Here is a 26,835-nt window from a genome sequence, read left to right as displayed (position 1 = left end):
GCAGCGGCAGATGTGGGAGCCTCAGCCCTCGAGGTGCGGGGGCGGGGGGGGGACTTGGGGCAGAGAAGAGGCCAGAGAGCCGGGACACCCGGTGGTACATTTGGCCTCCAGGGCTGGGTTGGTCAGGGAGGGTCTCGGGGCAGGGCCCCCGACAGCTATGGCCCTATAACTTGGGCCATGCCCAATGTGGGCAGATGGGAGGGCAGGGGTCCCACATACACACACACACACACCAGAGCCAGGCGTTCCTGCTGGCCTGGGGGAGGCTCGACCTGGAGGAGGAGGGGACCTAAGACAGTGGCCCGTCCACGCGTGCCCACGGGCCCACAGCTCAGAGGGGTAAATAATTGAAGGCAGGTCACACGAACCTGCCCGCGTCACAGGATGCCTTCCCCCGGGTCTGGTTACGCCCCAGATCGCATTCTGACATCACTGGCTGGTGAATAATTAAGCTGCCACCTCCTCCCCGGCCACCACCACCAGCAGGCCCTCCGTCTTCAGATCTCATTCTGCAGCTTTCTTTGCTCGCTCCCGAGCTGTGGGCTCTGGAGGGGACCGACCCTCCGTGCTCCCAGCCCCGCCAGCACCTCCAGCCTCCCGCCCAGCAGCCGGCTTGCAGCCCACCCCATGGCCCCCGAGATGGACCAGTTCTATCGGTCCACCATGGCCATCTACAAGGTGAGCAGACGTGTGGCCCAGGCCCCAGGCCCGAGCGCCCTTTCTCAGGGCTCGAAGGTCGGGCTGGGTCTGGAGGACAGAGGGTGAGCATGACTATAGCGTGTTCTGGGATGGAAGGCCCAGAGCCAGGCTGGGTTGTGGGCACAGGGTGGGGATCCTGGGGGATAGTTAGCCATCCCAGCCCCAACCTGAGGCTCCCAGGGAAGGGGTTTGTCCGCAGTCACCCAGTGAGCGACAGGCCCGCTGAGACAGCACTCCTAGATGCTAGACAAAGGCAGGACGGGGCCCAGGGTGGCTAGAGGTGGGAGCGAGGCAGGGGCCCAAAGAGCCACCTGCCCAAGACTGGGGAGTCCCTCTCTGTCTGTCTCTGTCTTCCTGTCTCTTTCTTTTCTGAGCCCCTTACTCAAGTTTTCTACTTCACTCCAGATGGATTGCCACTGTCCTCATAGACTTTTATTGAGCACCTACTATGTGCAGGACCCTTTCATATGTAAGCCCCACAACAACCTGCCTGTAGGATAGAAAATAATCACCCCAAATGATGAGAAAGCCAAGGCCAGCACAGTAAAACAGCTTGTTCAAGGTCTCTGAACGTCCCAGAGAGACTTCTGCCTCTGGGACCCAAGACCCAAGTCTAAGTCCATGCCCCAGGCCCTCTGTACCCCAAGGGTACTCTCCAGCTGGCCGTGGCCTGAGGTGGTCCGTGACCCAGCCACAGCCTTGCTCCCAAGGGGCTCTTCTTTGAGGAAGTCAAGATGTGCCCTTGGCCCTGAGGTGACTGTCAGACACCCGTGCGTCCAGCCCGGCAAGGCCTGGACCCAGTGCAGGGTTGAGCCACCCCCAGCGGGGGGCTGCAACAGACCACAAGCTTCCTCCCAGTGGGAGGAGGAGAAGCTTCCAGGTGCATTGTCTTGGGAGCAAGCTCCTGCCAGGGCAGGTGTGTGAGCGGGAGCCAGTGTGGAACAGGGATTCGGGGAGATGACCTCGAGGGCCCTGCCACAGCATCAGGATTTGGGGTGACTCCACACTTCTAGGCGGGTTTCTCTAGAGTCAGGCTCCTCTCTGGGGCTGGGGGGTGGCGTCCCTTTCTTCCTCTCCCTCTCCCAATCTTCATCCTCCCTCCCTTTGGCCTCGGGCCCCAGAGCATCATGGAGCAATTTAACCCCGCCCTGGAGAACCTGGTGTACCTCGGGAACAACTACCTCCGGGCCTTCCATGGTAAGTGCCCGGCCCCCCAGCCCCCCAGCCCCCACCGTGCCCACGCACCTGTCCCTCCACGCAGTCACCTGCACCCCCGCATCGTCTGCACCCCACACCAGACACTCCACTCGGGCTCGCCCGTCCACACTCCCACCAGCACCCTCACCCGCACACCCGCACACCCGCACACCCTCCTCTGCCCGCTTCCTAGATGCCCCCGGATGCCCCCAGAGACGCAGCGCCTGGTCCTGGCGGCCTCCAAGGCCCCTACTGCACACACTTAGTATGTGTCACCCGGATGCTACCCCATGAGCCCACTGCGATACCCAGGCCCACCTCGGCAAGCCGGGCTCTGTGCCACGGCTGTGTGTCCTCACTCTGCCCAGTGCCCCCACCCACACACCGACAGCCAAACCTCCCCCCACGGTGCCGTGCAAAGAGCTACCCCTCCCCTGTTTTCCAACAACACCCGCTCCACCAAGGCTAATCACTTAACCAGGGCTTGCAAGGCTCTGGGCCAAGGACAAGCCAGGGACACACCCGGAGTTGAGGGCCACACAAGCCCTCCCTGCCTTTTAGGACTTTGGAGTCAAAACCTGCTCTCCTCCCACACCAGCTCCCCCAGCCCACCCCCAGCCCATGCCCCTACCCCTCGCATCATGCCACACGTGCCCACACCCTCCCATGGGTGCACACAGACGCCTGCACCCCCGCCCACGACAGATACACGCCGAGTCCCCGTGCGGGGTGCAGCTGCCCTGGACCCTGCTCCACACCCACTTCCTCCTCTGGCCAGTACCCCGCGTTCACACACACCACCCAGGAACCCCCCCCCTCCCCGGACACCTCTGCCAGATCCCACAGTGTCCCCTCCATGCACCCTCTCCTGACAGGAGGGATCCCCTGGGGGGGGGCGGATGGAGGAGGGGGCTGGGGCTACACCCATCCCCTGTCCCCACGCAGCTCTGTCTGAGGCAGCTGAGGTGTACTTCAACGCCATCCAAAAGATCGGGGAGCAGGCCCTGCAGAGCTCCACCTCGCAGATTCTCGGTGAGGCGCTCCCCCTTCCACTATATACTCTTTCTTGGGCCTGGAGGGCTCGCCTCGTGCTGCCGAGGCCCCTCTGTCTCCCTGGTGCTGTCCCTCAGGCCCGGGGTCTGCCTGGCCCACCATCCTGGCGTCCCAGAGAGGGTTCCTTTCCGACCCTTCCTGGAAATCCCCTCACGCCACAGGCCTTGCAGCCCAGGGTGAGTCCAGAGCCCAGACTCCTGCTCCGGAGCCCAAGCCCCTCCCCGCCACTCCCTGCCGGGCTGTTCGAGGGCTGCGACAGGCACTGCCATCCTCCCAGAGCCATCTGGGAAATCCTTGGACTTTGGTCCCCAAATCCCGTCTCAGGCAGCCCCTGTGACAGCTTCTAGCAGGAGGAGGGCGGGTGGGGCGGGCTGCGCCACTGACGCCACCGTTCTCTGTGCCTCCAGGAGAGATCCTGGTGCAGATGTCGGACACGCAGCGGCACTTGAACTCTGACCTGGAGGTGGTGGTGAGTATCGCGCCGTGTGGGCCTGAGACGTCACTCAGGAGAGTGGGCTGCGTTCCAAGGAAGACGAGGGCCCCACCTACCACGGCCTTTCTCAGGGAGGGCTCCCTGTGGCCCTTAGTGACACACAAGCGCAGGCCTTCCGGGCACCTCCCAGGCCCAGCCATGCGGGGCGTGTGCACCTGCCAGAGCTTATGCAAGCCTCCAGCAACCCTGGGAGGCAGCCGCCGCTTCGGTCTCCATTCTACAGACCAGGAACCCGAGTCCCTTGCCCGCAGTTCCACAGCGAGTGGAGGAGCTAGGGCGAGACAGGACTGCTGCTCAGGTGCACGCGGCCAGGCCCTGCGCCTCTCCGGCTCCCCGGCCCCTCCCTCCATGCTCCCAGGGAGCTGCCAGCCACCTGGCCTTGATACAGCCATGAGAAAACCCCACAGAACTAAACCCAGTCTTCCCAGTGAGGGATCCCAGGCCCTGCTGACCCAGCAGCCTCCCTGTGGCGCCCCCCAGTCACAACCCAGCACCGCGAACAGCTGCCCTCTGCAGACACGGCCTGGTGTTCCTACCTCTGGGCTGTTCTCCCAGCCCAGTGGCATCCCCGGCCTCGCTGGCCAGCACCTTACCAGGCCTCCCTTGACCCCTGGGCAAGCTCATTACTTCTCCTTCTGAACTCCAGCGGATGCATCTATGCCCTCTTAGCACGTGGTGGTGAAGAAAGCGAGCTCTGCTGCCAGAGCACCTGGGTTCAAAGCCCGGCGCCACCTGCCGCTGGCCTGTGACCTTGAACAAGCCTCTCTGTACTTTGGCCTGCCTGTCTGTACATTGAAGACGATCATAACTACCGGCAGGACCCTGGTGAGGACCAGGTGAATCCCTAAGGATAAACTAGGTGCCCTCCATGCATTTCCGTGGTGATAACTGGCAGCAGGATCTACTGGCCTGGCTATCCCTGCCGAGACTGGGAGCCCTGCAAGGGCCGGGGTGGGGCCCGGCACAGAGCAGGGCTTCACTGACTCTGGATGGAAAGAGCAAGCTTTGAAAAGAGAGTGGGGGCTGGCCACATGGAGAGGAGACGAGAGGGCGTTCCCAGGGAGCGCAGTGGGCAGAAGTGGGCCAAGGATGGGGAGCTGGGGCGGAGTAGGAGAGGGCCTCATGGTGACGGGTCTTGGAAAACTTGGGAGGAAATGTCAGCTCATTGTGACAGCATGTGGCTCTCAAATGTGTGTGTGGGGAACCCTTGGAAGTCAGTGTGCGCTTTGGGGGACACCAGAAAATAGCAGTTTGGTTGTCCTGTCAAAATGGGGAGCAATTGCAGGAGCAGAAAACATGCATCCACCAGCCCAGGATAAAGCCCTGGGCCGGGGCCCTTCTCTGGGACACTTGCAGGCTTAGGGCTCAGCCGTGTTCGTCCTGGGGTTCAGGAAAGGAGCCAGGAGCACTGCTTGTGCTGGCGGCCTGTGACTTCCCATCCTGGGCTTTGATGGCTCTCTGTGTCACTCATGGCCCCCCTGGGCTGGATGAGGACGGGTGTCCTCCAGGCCCTCTCTGTAAGGAGAGCTGCCCTCTCTGGGCACCGGTGTCTTGGCTGTGACAACTGGGCAGGGCCGTCGGCCAGGACCATACCAGACGCAGCACAGCAGACACTGTCTCCCCCATGGGCTCATTCATTCAACAGCTCTCTTCAGCTGGGTGCCGGGCACTGTTGCAAGCGCAGAGAAAACCCTGGCCTTCCCCAAGAGAGGGGCCAGACAAAACCCAAGACTAACGAGGGAGCACATACGCAACAGGTTAGACACAAAATGTGTTCCGGAGGCAAACAGAGCAGGGAAGGCACATAGCCAGTGCGAGAGGGCTTAATTTTTATCAGATATTCCAGGAAAACAGCCCTAGGAAGGGGACCCTGAGAGGGGCCTGGAGGAGGCCAGGGTGTTAGCCAGGGAAATGCGTGCGGGAAGGGCATTCTGGGCAGAGGCAACAGACCCGAAAGGCTAGCAGAGGCGCGTGTGAAGGAGATGATCGGCCATCACAAGAGCCCTGTCTTGTGGCCTTGCCCGAGCCCTGGCCATTCTGAGTGTGCAAAGCCAAAGGGTGACAGGATCTGCTTTTGTTATTGTGAACGAAAACACAGACAGGGAAATCTCACTGAACAAATTAGAGCTTAAGGAATCATTTTAAGGCAAACTACCATCCAGGACAAGAACTATGCCAGCCTCTCGGGGACCCCTCCCCCCGCCCCCTGTCAAAATCACAGCCCCTCCCTCCCCTCCTCCCTCCGAAAGTGACCACGGATCCGACACTTCTTGCCCTCCTTGTAGCTGATCACTCGGGCGTACGTCCCTAAATTACAGTCTGGTTGTGCTCTGTCTCTTTTCTTTCAAATCTGCCTTCAAGTTTCTCAGTCCCCTGGTTCCCCTCCATCCCTTTTGCGCCCTTACGACTTGTCTGTTGAAGGCCCTGGGGCCCTATGACTGGTTTTCCTACAATCTGGAAATTGCTGACCTCACATTCCTGGCATAGTTCAGCTTCTCCCTCTGTCCTCTGGATGCCGGGGCTTGATCAGACCCAGGTTCTATCCCTCTGGCAAGACCACAGAGGGCACTGGGTTCTTCCGTCGGGAGCCACGGCACGTCTGTAGCATGTGATATGAACAGCCGTGGAGGCTCTGTGTGTCCCGATCCACTCCCACCTTGGGAGTTAACCGGCTCTTGTGATGCTCTTACCCATGAGCTGGGATATTTCTATACGGAGACGCTTCTCCTTACCTACCTTGTTACCAGAGGCACGTTCGGGTGGGAAAAGCAGGATCAAGGTTTATTCACTCCCTTTACTTATTTATTAACTTTTAAGCTCATGAACACGCTCCCTGTCATCCTCTGAAGGTGACCCATGAGCTGTATTGTTTCCTCACACCATTACTGTAGCAGTCTTTAGTATCAGCCGTATTTGTAGATTTAAACACATCTGATGTATTTCAGTCCTTCGCAATTTTCTTGTCTTTAGCCAAGTTGAAAATGTCCCCTCTTTGGCCAATAGAAGCTTCCTCAGTCTGGCTCCTGAGTCTCCTGGGCACAACCCTAGTAGTTTTGACAGCTTTCTAGCTGTCTTGCTTTGCTCAGCCTCTCAGGGGTTCCACAGCATCTCCTTTGTTCCTGGTCCTCCTCAAGAATCCTGATTCTCTTGGGGGGGCGCCTGGGTGGCTCAGTCGCTTATAAGCGTCTGCCTTCGGCTCAGGGCGTGATCCCGGCGTTCTGGGATCGAGCCCCACATCAGGCTTCTCCGCTAGGAGCCTGCCTCTTCCTCTCCCGATCCCCTTGCTTGTGTTCCCTCTCTCGCTGGCCGTCTCTCTCTCTGTCAAATAAATAAATAAAATCTTTAAAAAAAAAAAAAAAGAATCCTGATTCTCGAGGATACAGAGAATGAAAGCATTCGGTCATCCCGGACGTCTTCAGACACAGAACGCTGATCGTTGCTGTTGAAAAGTCTGATGATCGATTTTTTTCCCATCATAAATCATTTGCTTTCTCAGTCTAGGTGCCCAAAAGATTTTTCCTTTTTTTTCTTTTTCTTCAGTCCAGTAATTTTTCTAGACATGTCTTGGTGTTGATCAGTCTGGGTCAATATTCCCAGTCACATGGGGTATTTTTGCAATAAATAGTTCTGAATCTTTTTTTTTTTAAATTTCAGGAACGTTGTCTTAAATCACAGTTTTTAGAATGTTTTTGTTCTCTGTCTTTGCATTTCTTCTTCAGGGACTCCTGTTATCTGTATGTTAGATCTCCACAGCTTATCTCTAACATCTGTCCTTCCTCTTGGCTATTTTTACTTTTTTCTTCATTTCTTCCCCCCACATACTTCCAGATGTTATGATTTAATACCTGGACCAAGAATGGAGCCCATAATAGAAGTCCTATCATGGGGGCGCCTGGGTGGCACAGTCATTAAGCGTCTGCCTTCGGCTCAGGGCGTGATCCTGGCGTTATGGGATCAAGCCCCACATCAGGCTCCTCTGCTAGGAGCCTGCTTCTTCCTCTCTCACTCCCCCTGCTTGTGTTCCCTCTCTTGCCGGCTGTCTCTGTCAAATAAAATCTTAAAAAAAAAAAAAAAAAAGAAGTCCTATCATGGATGTATCTATACATACAATAATATAGAAAAATATATTCTTATATATAGTATATATTAGATATTAAATATGTAATATCAGCTTGAAATTCACCCCTTTAAAGTATACAATTTAGAAGTTTTTAAGGTAGTCACAGAGCTTTGAACCCATCCCCACTATCTAATGTTGGAACATTTTTGTCACCCTCTTCCCTAAAACACTGTCACCATTAACATTCACTCTTGTTTCTTTGTTTCTTTTCATTAAAATAAGTATTCCCCCTCTTTGGCAACCCACTCCCTGATTTCTGTCTCTGGAGATTCATTTTGCCTGTTCTAGGACTTCATATGATGGGACTTGTACCTACGTGTTCCTCTGCGACCCGCCTTGTTCACCCGGTATGATGTCCGTAAGGTGGCTTCGCACCGTCGTGGGGATCGACGCGTCGTCCTGTTTGCTTACCATTCCGCTGAAGGAGTCTACCACAGCTTGTTTATCTCTTTTTCTGCTGATGGTCATTTGGGTTGTTTCCAGTTTGGGGTACTATGACTAGGGCTGCTGTGAACATTCTCGCACAAGTCTTCTGTGGCTGTATGTTTTCATTCCTCTTGGGTAAATACCTGGGAGTGGAATTTGTGGGTCACAGGGTGACATATATTTGGCTTTACATGAAACCGCCAAAGAGCTCTCCAAAGCCACCGTGCTAGCTGCACCCCCGCTAGCAATGTGTGAAAGCTGCTGCTGCTCGACATGCTTGCCAACCTTCGATGTTGTCCATCGTTGTTATTTTAGCCATTCGAGAAGGTATGGAGCGGTACCTCACTGCGGTTTCATTTCGCGTATGCCAATGACTAGAGACTTTTAATGGGCTTACTGGACATTTGCATATATTCTATCATGAGGTGTTTGTTTAGCACTTTGCCTATTTATTGGGTTATACTTGTTGACTCATAGGAGTTCTTTATATAGTCAAGATATGAGTCCCTTATCAGATATATGCATGATGCATGTTTTTTTTTCCAACCTATTGCTTGTCTATTCATTTTCTTTTTTTCTTTTTTTTTTAAAGATTTTATTTATTTATTTGACAGAGAGAGAGACAGCCAGCGAGAGAGGGAACACAAGCAGGGGGAGTGGGAGAGGAAGAAGCAGGCTCATAGCGGAGGAGCCTGATGTGGGGCTCGATCCCACAATGCCGGGATCACGCCCTGAGCCGAAGGCAGACGCCTAACCGCTGTGCCACCCAGGTGCCCCGTCTATTCATTTTCTAAATAGTGTCTTTGATGAGCAGAACATTTACATTTTTAGGAATTTGGCTATTTAATTGTTTTCATTTTACAAAAGGCAGAATCTGTTTAAACTCAGTAAACTGCCTTACAATTCATGGGACTGATGCTATGGCAACAGCAAACACCTGCCTCTGCTAATTTGACAATTTTAAACAGCGGTCTGTGTTTGTATCCTATTTAAGAAATCTTTGCCTACCGCCACGGCAAAGACACTCTAAGGTTTCTTGTGGAAACTTTATGTTCTGGACTTTGTATTTATTTCTATGATCTATCTTAAATTTGCTTTTGTGTATGAAGTGAGATAGAATTGGGGGTTCTTTCCCCCTGTATAGACTTTCAGTTGTTCCAGCACCATTTCAAAAAGACTTTGCTTTCCCCATTGAACTGACTTGGTGTCTTTGTCAAAATTTGATTTGTTGTATATGTGTGGGTCTATTTCTGAGCTCTCTACCCTTTTCTATTGATATATTTGTCTATCCTTACACCAATACCACAACTGTATTAATTGCTGTTGCTTTATAGTGAGTCTTAAAATCAAATAGTCTAGGGGCGCCTGGGTGGCTCAGTCAGTTGAGCATCTGCTTTGGCTCAGGTCATGATCCCAGGGTCCTGGGTTCAAGTCCTACATCAGGCTCCTTGCTCGGCAGGGAGCCTGTTTCTTCCTCTGCCTGCTGCTCCTCCTGCTTGTGTGCTCTCTCTCTCTCTCTCTGACAAATAAATAAATAAAATCTTTAAAAAAATTAAATAGTCTAAGAATTTTGTTCTTCTTTCTCAAAATTATTTTGCACATTCAAGATCCTTTGCATTTCCATATTTAGAATCAGCTTGTCAATTCCTTAAGAAAACCTGCTGGAATTTTGACAGGGATTGCATTAACCTATAAATTAATGGCTATCATGGGGGCACCTGGCTGGCTCAGTCAGTAGAGGATGCAACTCTCAATCTTAGGGTCCTGAGTTCAAGCCCCACAGTGGGAGTGGAGCCTACTTTTAAAAAAATTATAAATTCATGGTCATTTTAACAGTATTGAGTCTTCTGATCCATGAACATGGTATACCTTTCCATTTATCCATTTCTCATAGCAACACCTCATCATTTTCAGGGTACCAGTCTTGCACATCTTTTGATAGATTTGTTCCTAGGTACTTGGCTTTTTTAGCTATTATAATTGGATTTTAAAAATTTCATCCTCCAGTTGTTCATTGTTTGACGTATATTTTAGTAGGATCACTCTGGCTCCTGTACTAAGAATAAAATATGAGTAGCAGAGGACAAAAGCAGAAATAGGAAGACCAGTTTAGAGGCAGTAATCTAGGGGAGGGTTGAAATGGCTTGGGAAAGTGGGAACAGTGGTAGTGTTGAGAAGAAATCAGACTGAATGTAAAGCCAATAAGATTTTTTGATGGTGTGGATGTCAGTTGCAAAAGAAGAGGGAGAGTCACACTAACTCCAAGGCTTTGTCCTGATCAACTGGAAAGGTGTAGTTGCCATTAGCTGAGGTGGGAAATACTGAGTGTGGAGCAGTTCAGGTGGAGGGGAGAGATCAGGGACTTGGTTTTAGACATGGTAAGTTTGAGGCACTTATTAGAAAACCAGATGGAGATGTAGACCTCAGTTGTATGTATGAGGCTAGAGTTTGGGGTCAAGGTTTAGGGTGGGTTGTTTGTCTGGGAGTCCTGAGCATATGGACGGATGAGCTCATGGAGCGAGTGGATGTAGGAAGGGAAAGGAAGAGGCCCTGGGGGATGAGGAGGTGAGGGAGAATCAGCAAATGACAGAGAAGAGGCAGCAACGATGCGCGGGGGTAAGGGGGAGTGCAAGGAAAACCAGGAGAGGGTGGTAGGCTGGAAGCCAAGGGAAGAAGGTGTTTCAGGGAGAGGGAATGGTCAAATGTGCTGAATGATGACTATATGATGCATCAGATGAATCTGGAGAGCTGGCTTTGTGATGGGAAGTGCAGTGATTTCAACAAGAATTTTCTTACTGGCGTGATGGGGCACAGTCTGACTGGAGGGTGTTCAAGAGCATACTGGAAGACAGGAATGGGGTTAGCCTACAGGGACAATTCTTCCGGGGTGGGGGGGGGAGTGCCTGTATAGGAGACAAAAGGATTTCTTGCGTGTTAGTGGAATAACTCAATACATAGAACTTACAGTGCGTGTTTTCCGCAATGGGCCTGCTCTCAGCTTCTGTACTGAAGGGCTCGCAGGACCCGCTAATGAAGTATATGCTGGGAGAGGGGACGTGGGGGAGGGCCGCGTTCTGACCTACTGGGAATTCCTCAGTCTGCCTGGGGTTGGTGACTTCCGTGTTTCCCAAGCCACCTGTTAATAGATAGTCCTATGGTTCCCCCATAGCAAGAGCTCAAAGTTCACATCAGTTATCAACCCCTTAATAGACTGATTTCCTCCGGAGCTTAATGAAGACTTTCCATTAACCCCATGGTGCCTGGGCCCCATCTAATTGGTGATCAGAGCCAAGCCGTGGCAAGAGGAAGAATTACGATCCGGCGGTCCTGTTCTCACACACATATCCACGGGATGACTCAGTTCATACCCGATTGGAAGCAGGAGAGTGACGGCTGATACATGGAAGGTGGCTCGTTCATGAGCTATGTCTCCTAGGCGAGAGTAAGAGAGGGCAAACAGAATTAGGAGGAAGGGGAAAGCCCCCAGCTTGTCTGCGGCACTGACAGCAAGAGCCCTTTCATCTGTATCTTTAAAACATTTTAAAAGAGCTCCTGCACCCAGGCCTCCCTGGGGAGACCGCTCCTAGCCGCCCAGGGCTCCCAGCTGGGGGCAGGCTGCACCACCCCCCTTGCCCAACTTCGTGACAGCCCCACGTCCCCCTGCACTGTCTCCCCACACCAGCTCTGCTGGCGGAGCTGGCGTGTCCGTTCTGTGGGTTTTGTGCGTTTTAGATATTTTCCGTAGCTTTCCGTGTAGCTCAAGTTTGTCCCCAGGTACCACTCAACGTCTTTATGAGTGCTCCGGTTACAAAGTTGCCTGGCTTTTGCGGGTCGGCTCCAACCCTCTATCTCCCCTAAGCCCTGTTGTTTATTTTGGGTGATTTTGCAGGATACGGGGATTTTCAAGAACACACGTTTGGTGTTCAAGCAGGAACCTTGGACTGTCTTTTCAGGCGGACACAGGGCCGGGGGAGGGGCGAGTGAGGCGCCCCTGAGGGGAGGTCTGGCAGGTGCACGTTGGGAAGGCTCACTTCCTGGATCCAGTAGACAAGGGCAGATATGTGGTCTTGGCACCGTTCATAACACTGACCCCTCTACACACACACACACACACACACACATCCCAGCAGCCACAACTCAGGGTTCAAGGCATGGCCAGTCCTGAGAGGGCCACACTCAAGCTCCCCTATAGACCAGCAGTTACCAGGCTTCCAGAAACAATTACGGGAGAAAAACGTTAAATTTGTAACTTTTATAATTGGCTGGTTTTCCCTGAATACTGGAAGAAGATGACCAGCATTCTTCTTCCGGGCAACGCCCTACCCCAAGGGACAGAGCTCCCCCAGCACAGCATGGGGACCCCGTGGCAGCATGCCTGGCAGCACCCACGGAGGTTCTTGAGCAGGTGCTGCTGAGGGGAAAGGGGGTGCAGACAAAGGAGGCTGAGCACAGAGGTCCCCTGAGGCGGCAGTGATTGCAGGATGGGGGACGCTCCTCTCTGCTCCCTGTGAACCCAAGGGCAGAGCGCGCAGCTGAAGGGTTTAGAGCTGGTGTCCCCACAGCACACAGTGACCCAGGAAACGCTGATGGGGCGTCCAGGGGGAAGGTGCCTGGTGAGCACCAGGGCTCCCAGAATCAAAGCTCTTTGGGCTTACTAGGCTGGACCTTCAAGAGCATCTGGCCAAGACCTTCCTGGTACAGAGGGGGAAACTGAGGCCCAGAGAGGGGCAGCAACTTGTCCAATGTTCTAGAGCAAATTGGAGGCAGAACCAGAATTACTAGGATGTCGCTCTTCGGGGTCTGAGCCCAGTAGCCTTCCCCGGCCTCCTGGTCACCCAGGTGCTCGGCCACCTCCGTCTCGCCTGTCGTGGAAACTAGCCGCCCCTCAGCTAAGGCCTCAACAGCTGTGAGCACTGTCACTGGGTCAGGCCCTGCCCATGGTGCTGGGGACACAGAGATGGTCAGACAAGGTTCATGCCCACAGCGGCCCACTGCTCCTACAGAGCGCCTATGATCAGGGGCCCAGCAAGAAATTCTGTCCTATGGCCAGAGGGACGAAAAATAAACAAATGAATGGATATACGTTCCAGAAACAGAATGGGAAAACAACGGATTCAGCTGGGGAGACTCCCCGGTAGAGGGGGTAGGGAAGCTGGTATTTGAAGTCTGGTAGGAAATTCCAGGCAGAGGGAATGGCATCAGCAAAGCACAGACTGGGACTAAGAACCAGAAGACACTGATACATGTATGCAGGGGGTGTGGCCCGCCAGCCACCGCCCTACCTGTTTGCATATGGAACCATTTAATCTTCCCTCCAACCCGGTGCTTGTATCAGGACCATTTTCTCCGGGGTCTGGGCAGGTGCCTGTGTGTTCGGAATGCGGTGGGCCGTATTGGACTGGGCGGTGCCAGGGATGCTGGGCCTGGGAATGATTAGGGTCACCCCGATCACCCCCACCCTGCACTCCACACAGGTGCAGACATTCCATGGAGATCTACTACAGCACATGGAGAAGAACACCAAGCTGGACATGCAGTTCATCAAAGTAAGTGTGGCCGCCCACCTTGGCCCCCCAGCCCATCACAGGCAAGACGGCCTCTCCCCGTTTAATGGATGAGCACACCGAGGCCTGCGCTGGGCATCGACTGGCCCCAGGCTCTCCACGTTCCCAGCTGAGCGCCCCGGGGCCCTGTCCAGTGCTCTGACCCATGGACCCAGAGTCTTGAGCTCTTTGACATGGGGGTCTCCTTCCTCTCTTCGCCCTCCCCAAGGACAGCCGCCAGCACTATGAGATGGAGTACCGTCACCGAGCCGCCAACCTGGAGAAGTGCATGTCTGAGCTGTGGCGCATGGAACGCAAGAGGGACAAGAATGTGCGGGAGATGAAGGTGCAAGAGCTGGGGGCAAAACCAGGCTCTGGGGGGACCCCCTGACACCCTCCTGAGCTCCCCCACCCAGCTCCAGCTTAGCTCCAGGAGGGCCGCCTGCCCCATGCTCTGTGGTGGGTGTAGCGAGGGAGGGCAGCCGGCCCCGTGGGTGGGCACAGCAGCCCCGGCCCTCGGGCCCACCTCAGCACCGATCCTTGCGCGGTCGCTGCCCCGCCCTCCCCAGGCTCCCCAGGCCTCCCGCCTTCTACTTCTCGGAGAAAACCCAAGGCCATCAGCTGTGCTGCTCCTGACTGCGGTAGCCAAGGTGTAATTCCCCAGCAGCCCCTCCATCCTCCGCTCCCTCCTGCCCCTGGCTAGGGCCAGCCGTCCTCCCAAGCTCAGGGCCCCATCCCCGGCCTTGGTCTCCCCGACTTCTATTTCCTTTCCTCTCTCCTCTTCCAGCTCCCTTACTAAGCTCTTATCTCTCCTCATCAGAATCTACCCTCCCAAGTAGGGACTTATTAATCAATGCATTCACGTTTCCTTAAACCACCCTCCCCGGGCCCCTCTCCGTGCTTGGCCCCGGGCCTGGGGCTGGGGGCAGAGGGATGGCTCAGACATCAGCCCTGCGTGTGAGATGGGCCCGGGCTGGGCCGACACAGAGCCCAGACTCAGGAGGGTGAGGACGCCCATGAGAGGTGGGCCCGGGCGCTCGGATGAGCTGGGTGCTCAGGGAGGGCCTCCTGGAGGAGACGGCTGATTCAGGAAGGACAGGAGGCTTCAGACCGCTGGTACTTGTGGAGGGTGGGATGAGGCGTCCACTCGCCGCCCCCAGCCAGAACCCGCTTCTCCCACAGGAGAGCGTGAACCGGCTACACGCGCAGATGCAGGCCTTCGTGTCTGAGAGTCAGCGGGCAGCTGAACTAGAAGAGAAGAGGCGCTATCGTTTCCTGGCCGAGAAGCACCTGCTGCTTTCCAACACCTTCCTGCAGTTTTTTGGCCGGGTGAGCGGGGGCCGGGGGGACAGCCAACGGAGCCTTCCTAGGGTCTGTGGTCTCTGTGAGCTGGCTGCCCACGGGGATTTCCCTCCCTTCGCCCATTCCCTTCTATCCTTCTTCTCTGTACATATTTACTGCTTACTCTCCCCATCTATTTCTTTGGTTGTTTATTTGTATCTTCAGATATTCATTCGGTTATTCCTTCATGATTTCGTCTATTCTCACATTCATTCACTAATTCATGCCTTTATTCACTCACGTATGAACCATTTATTTCCTTCATTCCTGCTTGCATAGACTCACCGTTTGCAAATTCATCAATTCGTAGGTTTATTTAGCTATTGCCTATTACTTTTATCATACTGTTTAAATCCTCTGCGCTCTTGCTCTGTTCCGTCTGCTAGACCAATCTCTTTGGCTTTCTGTGGATTTTGCTTTCTATATTTAACTGCCATGTTGTTTAGTGCTGTTGGGTTTACGACTATTATACCTTCTCTGTAACTGTTACCATTTATGTATTTAATATCTTACACTCCAGCCTGATGCTTTTCATTTCACTTTGGCTTGAGATTGAAATTATCCTCCTTTCTCTTTTGTGAACTCTTTGTTTTAAAGTTTTATTTATTTAAGTAATCTCTACACCCAAGATGGGGTTTGAACTCATGATCCTGAGATCAAGAGTCACACACTCTTCTGACTGAGCCAGCCAGGCACCCCTTTTATCTCTTTAAGTGTGTTTTCTGTCCCTAACATACAGCTCAGTTTTGACTTTTAACCAGTCTGACAGCTTATGTCTTCAAATAGAGGAATTCAGTTCATTCGCAGGTAACCCAACAACTAACATACCTGTTTTATTTTACTTGGTCGTTTCCTCTTTTCCGCCCATGCTTGCTTGTGCCACTTTGCTTGTGTTACTATAGATTCCCCTTTCCTCTTTGTTAATTTGCAAATCCTACTGTTCTTTTCATCTCTCTTCATGACGACCTCACTTTGTGACCCTCATGATAACATAGATTCATCTCTTATGTTTTCCAAAATATACTGATAACACAGCCCCCTCGACATACTCTGTCCATTGCAGCCCCCCACCCTTAAGATGAGGCCTGGAGAAGGATTTCCCTGCTTCGTTGGCACTCTAAAACATGGCCTTACTCCTCCCCTTATCCTCCCCGACCCCAAGCTCTTGGTTTTGCCAAAAAACTTCAGGACTTTTAGTTCTAGACTCTCACGAGTCATTTCTTTGCACTATGATCCTTCTATTTCGAGAAACTTCACTTAGATCATGTATATTCCCGATGCCCGGTGCACAGTCACTTGCACTGGTATTTCACTACACACGTGATCAGATAGATACGCTGATACCGCTGTTTTCACTCCTTTTCATTTCCCGCTGTCTTGAGTTTTCTGTCTGGATTAATTGAATGTTTTCTGCAGATGTGCCACCTGAATCCATGCGTACGTGCAAAAGTCTCACTTTGACCCTGGGTGCTGAGCAGCCTGTCAGCTGGTTGAAGGATTCCAGGGCTGTAGGCTTTTTCTCCTGGGCTCCAAGAGGATGTTCCCCTGTTTTCTGGTGCTCTGTGTTGTGGATGCGAGGTCGGGTGCTGGTCTGTCTTCTTTCCCTCTTAAGTAAGTGGCTCTCTCTCTGGATGCTTGGAGATATTCTTGGTGTCCTTGGGACCCAGGCATTTGTCCGGGCACCCCTAGATGGGTGCCTGCTGGGCTCAGGTCTTTCTTCAGGTCAGTGGAGCTGTTGGCTCTTCCGTTTCTTTAACTATTATCTCTCCACCATCATTCCTTCTTCTCCTTCCAGAACTCCACATCTATGACCTCGTCCCTAGCCAAGTCTGTTCACTTGTCCTTGTTCTGTAGTTTGAGATATTCTCCCCCCCCTTGACCTGTCAGGCCTGAGTGTGTTCCCACCAGGACTGTCCTGTCTTCTAGTTCATCTGTTCAATCTTCGGTCTTCAAATCGTGCTTTGTCTGGGTTAGAAGGGCTTCGGTATGCAGCAAATGCTCCTATCAAGATCTTGTCGAGCTTGTCACCCCCTTCTCTCAGCCTCCTGGGTGGTCTGCTGGATTCTCCTCTCTCACTGCTGGGTCCTCTCAGATGCCTTGTTTCTTTCCTTTGCCTCCTTATGCTCCTATTCCCACTCAGGGTTGAGTTGAACTGCAAGGCCTCAGGCAGTGGTACTGGCAAACATGGGAGGACTGGGGGAGTGGAGAAATCTCTACCCCAGTGGGACCCCCTTCTAACCCAGGCCTTCCTGTTGCAAGCATGGGCTCTCACCTCGGCCTCAGGGATAGGGATTAATTTAGCCTACTCATCCAGAGAACCACTGCAGACACGGCTGCCAGGGAAGGTTGTGCGGAATGAGCACTGCACAAGGGAACCTGGTTGAGAGCAGGGCCTGTGTTCCACTCTTCAAGCTGAACACACTGGTGCAGACTGTGTTTTCCTGGAGAGAGGAACATCTCTCTCTTTTTATAAAAAGGCCATCCTCTCACCAAATATATGTCCACCAGACTCTGTCCATCCAGAGATAACACCTGTCTCTAAATTACGAGGAGCTACCCTATGGGCTAGCTTCAGCCCAAGCCTATGGAGTCCTGGGACTCAGGAGAGCCAGCAGCCCCTCCCAGGCCACAGTCAGAAGAGACACTTGACACTGACCTCCCCAAGTGTCTCTGTGGGCAGCACTGCCTGAGCCCTTCTTCCCAGCCTCTCGGTTGTGGGTCCTCAGGCCCCTGCCAGCCCAGTGTTGGCCCAGGTTCTGTCCTGCTGCCTTCTGTCAAGGTCCAGCAGGGGCCAAAGCCTCCCAGTTACCCACCTGGCATGTGGCCTTGCCTGCCTGGCCTGTCCTGGCTGTTGACCCCTCTAGAGGGGGACTGGTGGCATCTGCAGATGGAGGGGCCAAGGACCCTGGGATAGCATTTTCCACCATTCCCTCAAAACCGATGACCTTGTCCCTGCGTTTTTCCAATGTCATCTGTTCCTTCATTCGTGTATTTAATAAATATGTTTTGAGTCCAGATGGCATGTCAGGCCCTGGCTCTGTGTCCTATCTGAGACAGAGCGGGCCGCGGACCCATCACCCGGCCAGCAGCCTCTCTTCCCTGATATGCCGCCAACACGGCTTCTCCCCGCCTCCCCCAGCCTCGTCGCTCTGCCCGGTACTTTCTACATCTTTGCACTCTTGTTTAGTTGCCATTTGTCTTTCTTTGTATTCTCGTCTGTTTCCCAGCCACTGCATCCTGGCTGCAAACCCAGCAAGTGATCTCACTTCTCTGGGTCTCATTTTCTTATCTGGCAAAAGAGGGAAATAGTCACCATCTCGCAAGGTTGATGCAGTGGTGGAATGTCCTATGAGGGACCCAGTGGAGTCAGGTTCTCCCGCCCCTACTCTCTCCCCTCCAAAGCTGCAGCCAAAAGCTATCCTTCGGGACCTCTGTCTGCTTGCAGTCAGCTGCCTCCCACAGCCCCCAGCAGACTCCTGCCTCCCCGCCTCAGCCAAGCCCCTTCCCAAGTCTCTGAACCCGGGGACCCTCTGGTGCTGAGCCGAGGTGGGAGACCTGGCTGGACCCAGTACCTGATCCTGGCTCCGGCTGACATCCTTCCTCTGCCCCCCTCCCCCCAGCCAGCCCTTGGCTCAGGGCTCTGCCTTCTCCTCCTGCCCCTCCCCTCCCCCACAGAGTGCCGCTCTGGAGACGAACTGCTTGTTCATTTTTGAAATAGTTGCATCGAGATGCAATTCATCCATTTAAAGTGCACAGTTCAGTGGAGCCTCGGATATTCACAGAGTCGTGCACCGGTCGCCACAATCAAGTTTAGAACGTTTGCATTACCCCGAAAAACCCCAGCAGCCCTTGATGGTCATTCCCCACCCCTCCCCCACCCCACCACAACCCCCCACTCCGGTCTAGGCCACCACGATCTACATCCTGTCTCTAGAGATGTGCTTCCTCTGCACATTCCATATAAACGGAATCAAACAAAATGTGGTCCTTTGTGACGGGCTTCTCTCATGAAGCACGTGCAGGTAAGATCCCTCATCGCTGGGGCACACATCCATCCTTCGTGCCCTGCTACTGCCAAACACTGGTCTGTGGTCTGGAGACACCACATTTCATTTATCCATTCATCGGTTTATTTGCGGCTGATACGACTAATGCTGCTGTGGATAGATATCGAAGTTTCCGTGTGGACGTATATATGTTCATTCTTCCCGGCTGTACGGGAGCGGACTTGCTGAGAATGGGGTAACTCTGTTCAGCTCTTTAAGGAACTTCCAGACTGTTTTCCGAAGTGGCCGCACCATGTCGCAGTCCCGCCAGCCGCGTACGAGCTTCGCAATGTCTCTGCATCCTTGCCAACACCTGTTCTTGTCTGTCATCTTGACTCGAGCCATGCGAGTGGATGGAAAGTGGTATCTCCCTATGGCTTTGGGGCGCGTTTCCTGACGGGTAGCGATGCTCGTGAATGCCTTTCCCGGTACTTACTGGCCGTTGAAGTACCTTCTTTGGCAGAAAGCTCCTTTCTGCCCATGTCCTGAACCGTTCCCTTCCAACGGTTAAGGGGAGAGCTGACCCCTCCACTGGCTGCCTCCTGCTGAGTGATTGCCCCTCAAGGAGGGGGCCCTGGATTGAATGAGCCAGACTTCCCCTAGGGATGGGGGGGAACACATATCGTGTTGAGTGACCCCGCTGGGCTTTAGGGCCCGCAATCCTCAGATAGTCAAGCATAAATATTTACCCGTGACAGTATCTAGAAACAGAATGCACAAGATCTGGAACAAGATTTAAAGAATGAGGAGGGCTGGGCACAGCAAGGGGTCATGCTCACGCGCCTCGTGTACCCAATCCCAGCTGAGTCCGCGTCCGACCAGTAACATGCCCCCCCACCCACCTCGCCCTCAGCGTCTCTGTTTATCGCACTCGTGCAAGTCTATCTCCAGGATAAATTCCTGGGAATGCAATTGGCGAGCCCAAGGATATAGGCATTGGTTGTCCCAGTCTACCCTTCTGCCAGCCATGCTGGAGATTCCCTTCTTCTTGACAACAGTGTGAGAGCAAACTTTTCGATGTTTGCTAATCAGCAAGGTAAAGCTGGTATCTCCGTGTGGTTTTATGTTATACTTGTCTTAATAAGCGAGACAGATCTTTTCATGGTCCCAAGCCATTGGATGTCCTTTACTAGGACGTGTCAGCCTCTTTTCCTCCTTTATTCTTATTCATTTCTCAGAGCTCTTTATATGTTACTGAAATTAGCCCTTTCTTGGTGATGAGTTGCAAGTATTTTCCATTTGTCATTTGTCGTTTGAGTTGCTTCTTGTAGGTTTTGCCATGTTTAAAAAAATTATTTTTATTTAGTCAACTGTATCAGTCTTTTCCAGTCTATGGGGTCTACAGCATACTTGGAATGACTCTTCTGCTCCATAAATGTTTTTAAAACTTCTCCCACGGTCTCCTTATGGTTTTGAAAGCCTGCACGGTGTTTCTTCCCAACCACAGGCGAAACTGCCTGGAGGCAGAGCTGAGGGAAGCCAGAAAAGTGGAGTGCTGCCCAGACTGGGGCTTGGTACTCTGGCCTTTATTCTCAGAACCCCCTAGTACCCTGGCAGGTGCTTTCCACTGAATGTTCTCAAACTGGGCAAAAACCCTGTTAAAAATATGGTATACAGAACCCAGCGTCCTTGCTTTGCGCACTGCTTCTGCAGCAAGCACACGAAGACCTTTGGAGTTTGGGCTTTTTGCTGTTCTGCTACTTAGTTATGCAAGGCAACAGACGGGCTGTCCACCTAGTGACCAAAGGGCCTAGTTGCTCCTGTGACGTGAGTCATTTCTGTTTCACTGCCTGGGATCCCCGTGAGGTTTTCAGCAGCCGGGCCAAACTGAAGGGAGGAATCATGGAAAGGTGCCATCACAGGGACAACTTGCTTACTATCTCTAGGAATTTTCTAGCCCTGGGAGGGGCAATCCCTGCAGGATTGGCAAAGGCCCAAGATGTCAAAACATCATAAAATACAGAAAATTAAAAACACGTTTCATGCACACAGCAGGTCCGACATTTAAAGCCCTCCCACCCCCAAGTGGTTATGGACTATGTCATCAACAGCTGAGTTTCTGGTCCTTGAAAGTATTCAAACAGAGTCAGATGCCCATGTACTGGGGACACTAGGAATGCTTATGTAGACTAAAAGGAATAGACAGGAAATACTGTATTTGAAAGGCTTCTTTTAGGAAAGGACTCAAACTGGCTTACATAGAAAAAGTTTTTATCACTTTAGTTACTATGAAGCTCAAGGATTTCAGGAATAGCTGGATCAAGGAGCACACATCTTCAGAAATTTTCCCTTAGTTGTAGTTTCCCGTGTTGGCTTCACTTTCTCTATTTAGCAAAGCCCATGAGGTGAAAGAATATATTTTTACAGATTGTTCCAGGGTAAGTCCTAGGATTGGGTTCTTTGGTCAGAGTTTCTGGGGAAGTGCCATCCCTGAGCCCATCACTGGGGCCGGTAGGGTGGAGCAACCTGAGAGGCCAGGCCGGGGTCTACCCCTACCGCCGTACTGGGCCGTGGGAGAGCCCGGCCAAAGCACACAGACTGAGAGAAGGGGCAGGAGAAGCACCTCAAGGAAAACTGAGGGGCCTGCGACAAAAGAGGGATAAGGTTAGACGGTGGCCGAGTCCAAAGTGACACGGCAGAGGTCTCTGGCTCCTTCCGGCTAGAAAATCGGGTCATCCTCCTCTTGCGGGGCCCAAGTTCCCAGGTCTAGGGTGCCGCTTTGGAGGCCCCAGGACTGGGGGCTGCTCGGATCTGGCTGACGCCTGTGTCCCCCCCGCGGCCAGGCCCGGGGCGTGCTCCAGAACCGCGTGCTGCTGTGGAAGGAGCAGTCGGAGGCCAGCCGCAGCCCGTCGCGAGCCCACTCCCCAGGCCTGCTGGGCCCCGTGCTGGGGCCGCCCTACCCCTCGGGCCGCCTGACACCCACCCGCCTGGACATGGTGAGGCCCTGGGCGCCCCCGCCGCCGTTCGCGCCCCCGCCGGCCCCCGCACCCTCCGCAGCGCCCTGGGGCCTGCGCCCCTCCGCCTGGAGCCTCCCGCCCCCCAGGCTCCCGGTCTACGCGGCGCCCCCGGGCCCGCCCTTCCGCCCCGGCGCTGCCTGGGCGCCCCCGTGGTGGCGGGGCCGCAGGCCCAAGAACCCCTACGCCGACGTCTGGGACTGGGGATGGGGGCTGGGCTAGGGCGCCGCTGCGCCCCCCTCCCCGCCCCACCCTGCCCTGCCCGTCTCCCCTCGCAGCCCCAGAGGGCCCTGGCGGAGTTCGACTCCCCCCGCAGCCGGCACGGCTCCGGCTCCTACGGCCCCGAGCCCGCCGAGGCGAGGTCCGCGTCGCAGCTGGAGCCAGACCGCCGGTCGCTGCCCCGGACGCCATCCGCCTGTGAGTGGCCCCGGCCCCCTGGAGCGCGGAGGGAGGGCCGGGGACCCGGGGGCCCGGGAAGCGGCACTGAGGCGGCGCTGCAGCAGGCGGGCTCGAGGGCAGACGCGAGGGCGAACTGCCCACCCACGCGCGCTGCGCTCTCCCGCCCTGGCAGCCTCGCTCTACGCCAGCGGCACCGAGCGCTCGCGCTCCAACTCCTTCGGCGATCGCCCGGGCGGCGGGGGCGGCGGCGGGGGCGCCCGCAGAGCCCGCGCCCTCGTCTCCCACTCGGAGGGCGCCAACCACACGCTGCTGCGCTTCTCTGCCGGAGACGTAGTGGAGGTGCTCGTGTCCGAGGCCCGGAACGGCTGGCTCTACGGCAAGCTGGAGGGCTCTTCCGCGTGAGTGGGAGCTGGGGCGCGCGGGGGCTGTAGGGAACCCGGAGGCCTGGGCTCGCGCCCTGATGGAGACTTGTGCCCCCGGCCCCCCACTTCCATTCCCGGGGCTCAGACAATTCTCCCCTGCCCCCCGCCCCCGTCCCCGGTCGGTGTCCTCATCCAGCCCACGGGGTTGGAAGAGGACAGGGCGGTGGCCCTTGGGAGGAACGGGAAGGCTCTCTCCCTGGTGCGAACACTGCGGGAACCCCGCGGTGGGTGCTCGGGGACTGCTTGTGCCCCACACAGAGGGAAGAGCAGCTGCCCCCCTGTAGCCTGAGAGTCAGCGGAACTCTGATGGAGGGGGTGGACCTGGAGCCCCCCCCGCCCCGGCCAGGCGCAGAGGCCGTGCGGGGACCTCGCAGGCTGAGCTGCAGTCACGTGCAGGGATCTGTAAGGTTGCAAACTGGGGTTGGTTTTGACCCCGGGAGTCGAGGCGCGAGGTGGGGAAGTACTTTGTGGTCACTGCAAGGCTGGCGGAGGGCAGGGGTCGGCAGCCACAAAAGGGGGTGTGCAAGGATCCCTCTTTCTGCCAAAGCAAAAGGGGGAGGTGGGAGCTTGTTGGAGCCAGGCAGTGACCCCCACAGGGCTTATGGGCAGGAGACTGCGTGGTGGCCACTCCCACTCACGCTACAGGGGCGAAGGGATGGATGAGGGCTTAGAGGGAGAGTCAGGTGCGAGGGTGCTCGCAAGGGCGGTGGTGTGGGTCAGTGGACTGTGGACCGGCAGAGGGTGGAGGGGTGTGGTGTGGGGCAGTGGGCAGGTGGAGGGCGCTGTGAATCCGTGGATGGTGGTGGGTGGAGGGTGGATACGGGGGCCTGGGTCAGTGCATGGTGCGCAGGTGGAAGGAGGACCAGGAAGTGGTCGTGGGGGTAGGTGGATGCGGGTCGGCAGGCAGGGTGCACTGAGTGGTTGGGGCCGGGAGGATGCATGGATGTGGGTGCACAGGCTGGGGGTGGCTGGAAAGGACATGAATGAGTTGGCAGGGGTCAGCCAGCTGGGCAAGAGCTGAGGGATGGGTGAGGGACTGGTGGCAGGTGGGTGGCTGCCCATGGGGATCGTGGATGGGTGATGCGGGACGGGGTGACGCATGGCTAGAGGGATGGATGGCAGGCGACAGTTGGCCCGATGTGGAAGGATGGGCTGCCGGGTAGAGATGGCTGCAAACACCAGGGGTGGAAAGCCCTGCTCTGTGGGCCCACGAAGGCAGCCGGCTGCCCTGAAAGTCCCCCCAACAGGCATGTAGCGGACTTCCTGGGGGCCGGAGTGTAAAACCATCTAGAGGTGCTCTCGGACCATGTGCCCGGGACACGGCTGTTCTCTCCGAGCAGAGGAGAAGATGGCAGGGAAGGAGGTGGTGGGGAAGGAGATGGCAGGTGTATAGTGAAAGCACTTTATAGTGAAAGCACAGGTAAATCGTAAGGAAATGGTTTTATTCTGCCAGTTCGAGTGGAAATTGCTTCCAGGTACCTTTAGGGGAGAACGCTGTTGATTGGGTTTGGGGGTCTAAGGTGACTTTTTGGAGAACACTTTCCCAAGTGTTCTGCAAGAACCTGAGGGGTCCCGGGGCTCTGAAAAAGCTGAGGAACACTGATCGAAGTGCCTCTGCCCCAGCCCCAGCTGCTCTCGAGGTGCAGTAATGAGCCTCCAGCCAGGCAAAGACTCCAAGAGTGGGGATCCCTGGGGTCCCGGGAACCAGAGTCCTAGGGTGGACGGAAGCAGCGGAGCAGAGCAGGGCCCTGGGTTGGTAGTGAGGCATCTTGGGCTCAGGTGCCCCTTCCTCTGGGCTCGTACATTTGCCTGTGGTCCTCAGCCCCCACCCTGTCCCCTTCCCAGTCACCCTTGTCGTCATGCATTTGCAGGTCTGTCTGTCCGTCCGTCTGCCAGGCCGGAAGCCTCTGGGGAGTAGGAACTGTTTCTGGGCCCTTGCGTGGTGGGTGCTCAGTGAGGAGGGAATGAAGCGGGTCACCACATGTCCTTGGACACATTGCTTTCCTCCTTGGACTTCAGTGCCTCCTAAGGCGACCCCGCCCCTGGCAGGACATGAGGCTGGCTGGCTGGACTTGAATGTCGAGAAAGATCTCCTTGAGGGATTAAATGAGTTAGTCTGGGCAAAGCCCGCGGAGCGAGGCCTAGCACCCAGCACTGCTCAGGGATTGCTCTCAGGGGTGGGATTTGACCACTGTTGTTGGGCCGTTTGCTCAGGCGACCCTCTGCCCGCACCCAGCAGGAGCGGCTGGTTCCCTGAGGCCTATGTGAAGCCTTTGGAGGAGGCGCCTGTGAGCCCCATGAACCCGATGAGCCCTATGAATGAGCTACCTTCCAGGTACCTGGGTGGTCAGAAGTGGGCCAGGGTGGGGACTTTGGTGGGGGGTGGCCCCACTCTCCAAGGGGACATCTGTGAGTTGCAGTCCTGCGTGGGCCCAGCCTCCTTTGGTCCCTGGAGGAAGGGGACCCCCCCCACGCACATGAGAAAGTCATTGCATCCCTCCCTCTGCCTCCTCTTGGGGCTGCCTTCAAGCCCATATGGCCTCCTTTGGCCCAGGTACAAGGGAGGAGGCTGTAGGACGCCCAGGAGCCCAGCAGATGGGGTGGGGTGCAGTAGGGGCCTGACGCCTGACCCCCTTCCCGTGCCTCCCTCCTCTGGACTCAGATCCTACCCGCTCCGGGGCAGCCACAGCCTTGATGACCTCCTGGACCGGCCGGGCAACTCGGCAGCCCCCTTGGAGTACTGGGACGGCCAGGCCCGCTCCCGAACGCCGAGCCGCGTCCCAAGCTGCGCCCCCAGCCCCGCACCTACACCCTTGCCTGACAGCCGCCGAAGCAGCATGGGCAGCCCGGGGGTGGCCGGTGACGTCAAGGTGAGCCCCCACACGCCTGTCCCCAGCCCTGGGCTCATGCAGTGGGCCAGGAGACTGGAGACCAGGTAACCCTCCCTGCCTGGCCACTGGCGGGCTGCCAGGGGCCGTCCCACCCCAGCCTCAGTTTGCCCATCTGCAGGGGAGGAGTGGGATGGACTTCTGAGTCTGGGGAGGGCGAAAGCATTCCTCTCAGGGACTGGCGCTCCCGTTGTCCTGCTGGGGGCCCTGGACAAGGCCTGTCCTTCCCACCTCCCAGGATAGGCAAGACCAGGATCCTGGGGCAGAGCTGGGGCTGGGGCAGACTGGGCAGGACCGGGGTGAGGAGTGGGGTGCAGGGAGAGCAGCCGGAGCCTGGCGGGTGGCACTGTGGCCCAGAGGCTTCTCAAATGTGAAGCCCACAGAATTCCGGTCTTCAGAACACCGGGGCCTTATTTCCCAGAAGCCTGGGCATGCAGGGGCCTCTGGTCTTGTCCTCTGCCTCCCTGGAACGGGGAGTGGCAGAGGCAGGGGCTCGCCTGCCCCTTTTGCCCCTAACCTGGCCCTTCCTCCACCCCCCACCGCAGAAGCTAATGTCCTGGGAACAGCACCCTCCAGAGCTCTTCCCCCGGTGAGTTCTGCAGCAGGAGTCGGGCTCAGAGGAGGGCTGTGGGGGGGGGACGAGGCAGGGGTGCGTGGAGGTGGCCAGTGGGGGCAGGAGGGAGGGGTGGGCACTGACTCAGGGGCCCAGCCGCTTCCCCTGGACCCAGAGCCAGCTCAGGACCTGGGCCCCTTTCACCCCGACCTCTCTGTTCCCAGGGGCACGAACCCCTTTGCCACCGTGAAGCTGCGTCCCACCGTCACCAATGACCGCTCGGCGCCGCTCATCCGCTGAGGGGCTTCCTCGGGCAGGGGTCTGAGGTCGGCCCCCCACACCTGCCCAGCGGCTGCCCGGAGCTGGCGGCAGCAGCAGCGGATCCGGATCCGAGAAGCCGGGGTCCTGACACCGGGGGTGGCGGCCCTGCCCCAAACCGCGGCCGCAGCTTCAGCAGCTCCAAGGGAACTGGCTTGCGGTCTGGGATCTTCAAAATAAAGCAGGCAGAATTGGGGGACAGGACCATTTCTTCCCCTCCAAGGGCCCCAGGACTCTCCCTGGGCGCCTACCTCGTGCAACCCCAATCCCCTTCCCCTCCTCTGCCCCCGTAGGGAGGAGCCCTGCGCACCCCCTTCCGCAGCCCGCATATGTCCTCCTGTTTAACTTTTGTAAACGGTGAGAAATAAAGCAAGTGGACAGCA

At 55.8% G+C, this 26,835-nt stretch overlaps 1 protein-coding gene across 2 annotated transcripts; it reads left to right on the top strand.

The window, feature by feature from the left end:
- Positions 1–100: 100 nt before the first annotated feature.
- Positions 101–26,835, top strand: BAIAP2L2 (BAR/IMD domain containing adaptor protein 2 like 2). 2 transcript variants are annotated; one of them, XM_040637517.1, is made up of 14 exons: positions 101–678; positions 1,821–1,896; positions 2,842–2,928; positions 3,357–3,418; positions 13,463–13,534; positions 13,761–13,877; positions 14,714–14,860; positions 21,702–21,854; positions 22,151–22,289; positions 22,444–22,669; positions 24,933–25,028; positions 25,356–25,563; positions 26,127–26,170; positions 26,359–26,835. In XM_040637517.1, exons 1-14 carry the CDS (start codon positions 628–630, stop codon positions 26,432–26,434), a joined length of 1,554 nt encoding a protein of 517 aa, XP_040493451.1. In that variant the 5' UTR covers positions 101–627; the 3' UTR covers positions 26,435–26,835. The 2 variants fall into 2 exon arrangements, with proteins under 2 accessions (XP_040493451.1, XP_040493450.1); XM_040637516.1 differs by having other exon boundaries at positions 24,930–25,028.

This window comes from Ursus maritimus, unplaced genomic scaffold (genome assembly GCF_017311325.1).
Source record: "Ursus maritimus isolate PB19 unplaced genomic scaffold, ASM1731132v1 scaffold_21, whole genome shotgun sequence".
Classification (NCBI taxonomy): Eukaryota; Metazoa; Chordata; class Mammalia; order Carnivora; family Ursidae; genus Ursus; species Ursus maritimus.
The sequence above is the reverse complement of the archived record's forward strand: the minus strand, read 5'-3'. Positions and strand labels throughout refer to the sequence as shown.

Excerpts from the sequence above, each read along its gene's own strand:
- BAIAP2L2 (XM_040637516.1), top strand. The coding sequence starts at position 628 with ATGGCCCCCGAGATGGACCAGTTCTATCGGTCCACCATGGCCATCTAC. Across the intron at positions 2,929-3,356 it reads CTCCACCTCGCAGATTCTCG|GAGAGATCCTGGTGCAGATG; the intron begins GTGAGGCGCTCC and ends CTGTGCCTCCAG. Across the intron at positions 3,419-13,462 it reads ACTCTGACCTGGAGGTGGTG|GTGCAGACATTCCATGGAGA; the intron begins GTGAGTATCGCG and ends CACTCCACACAG.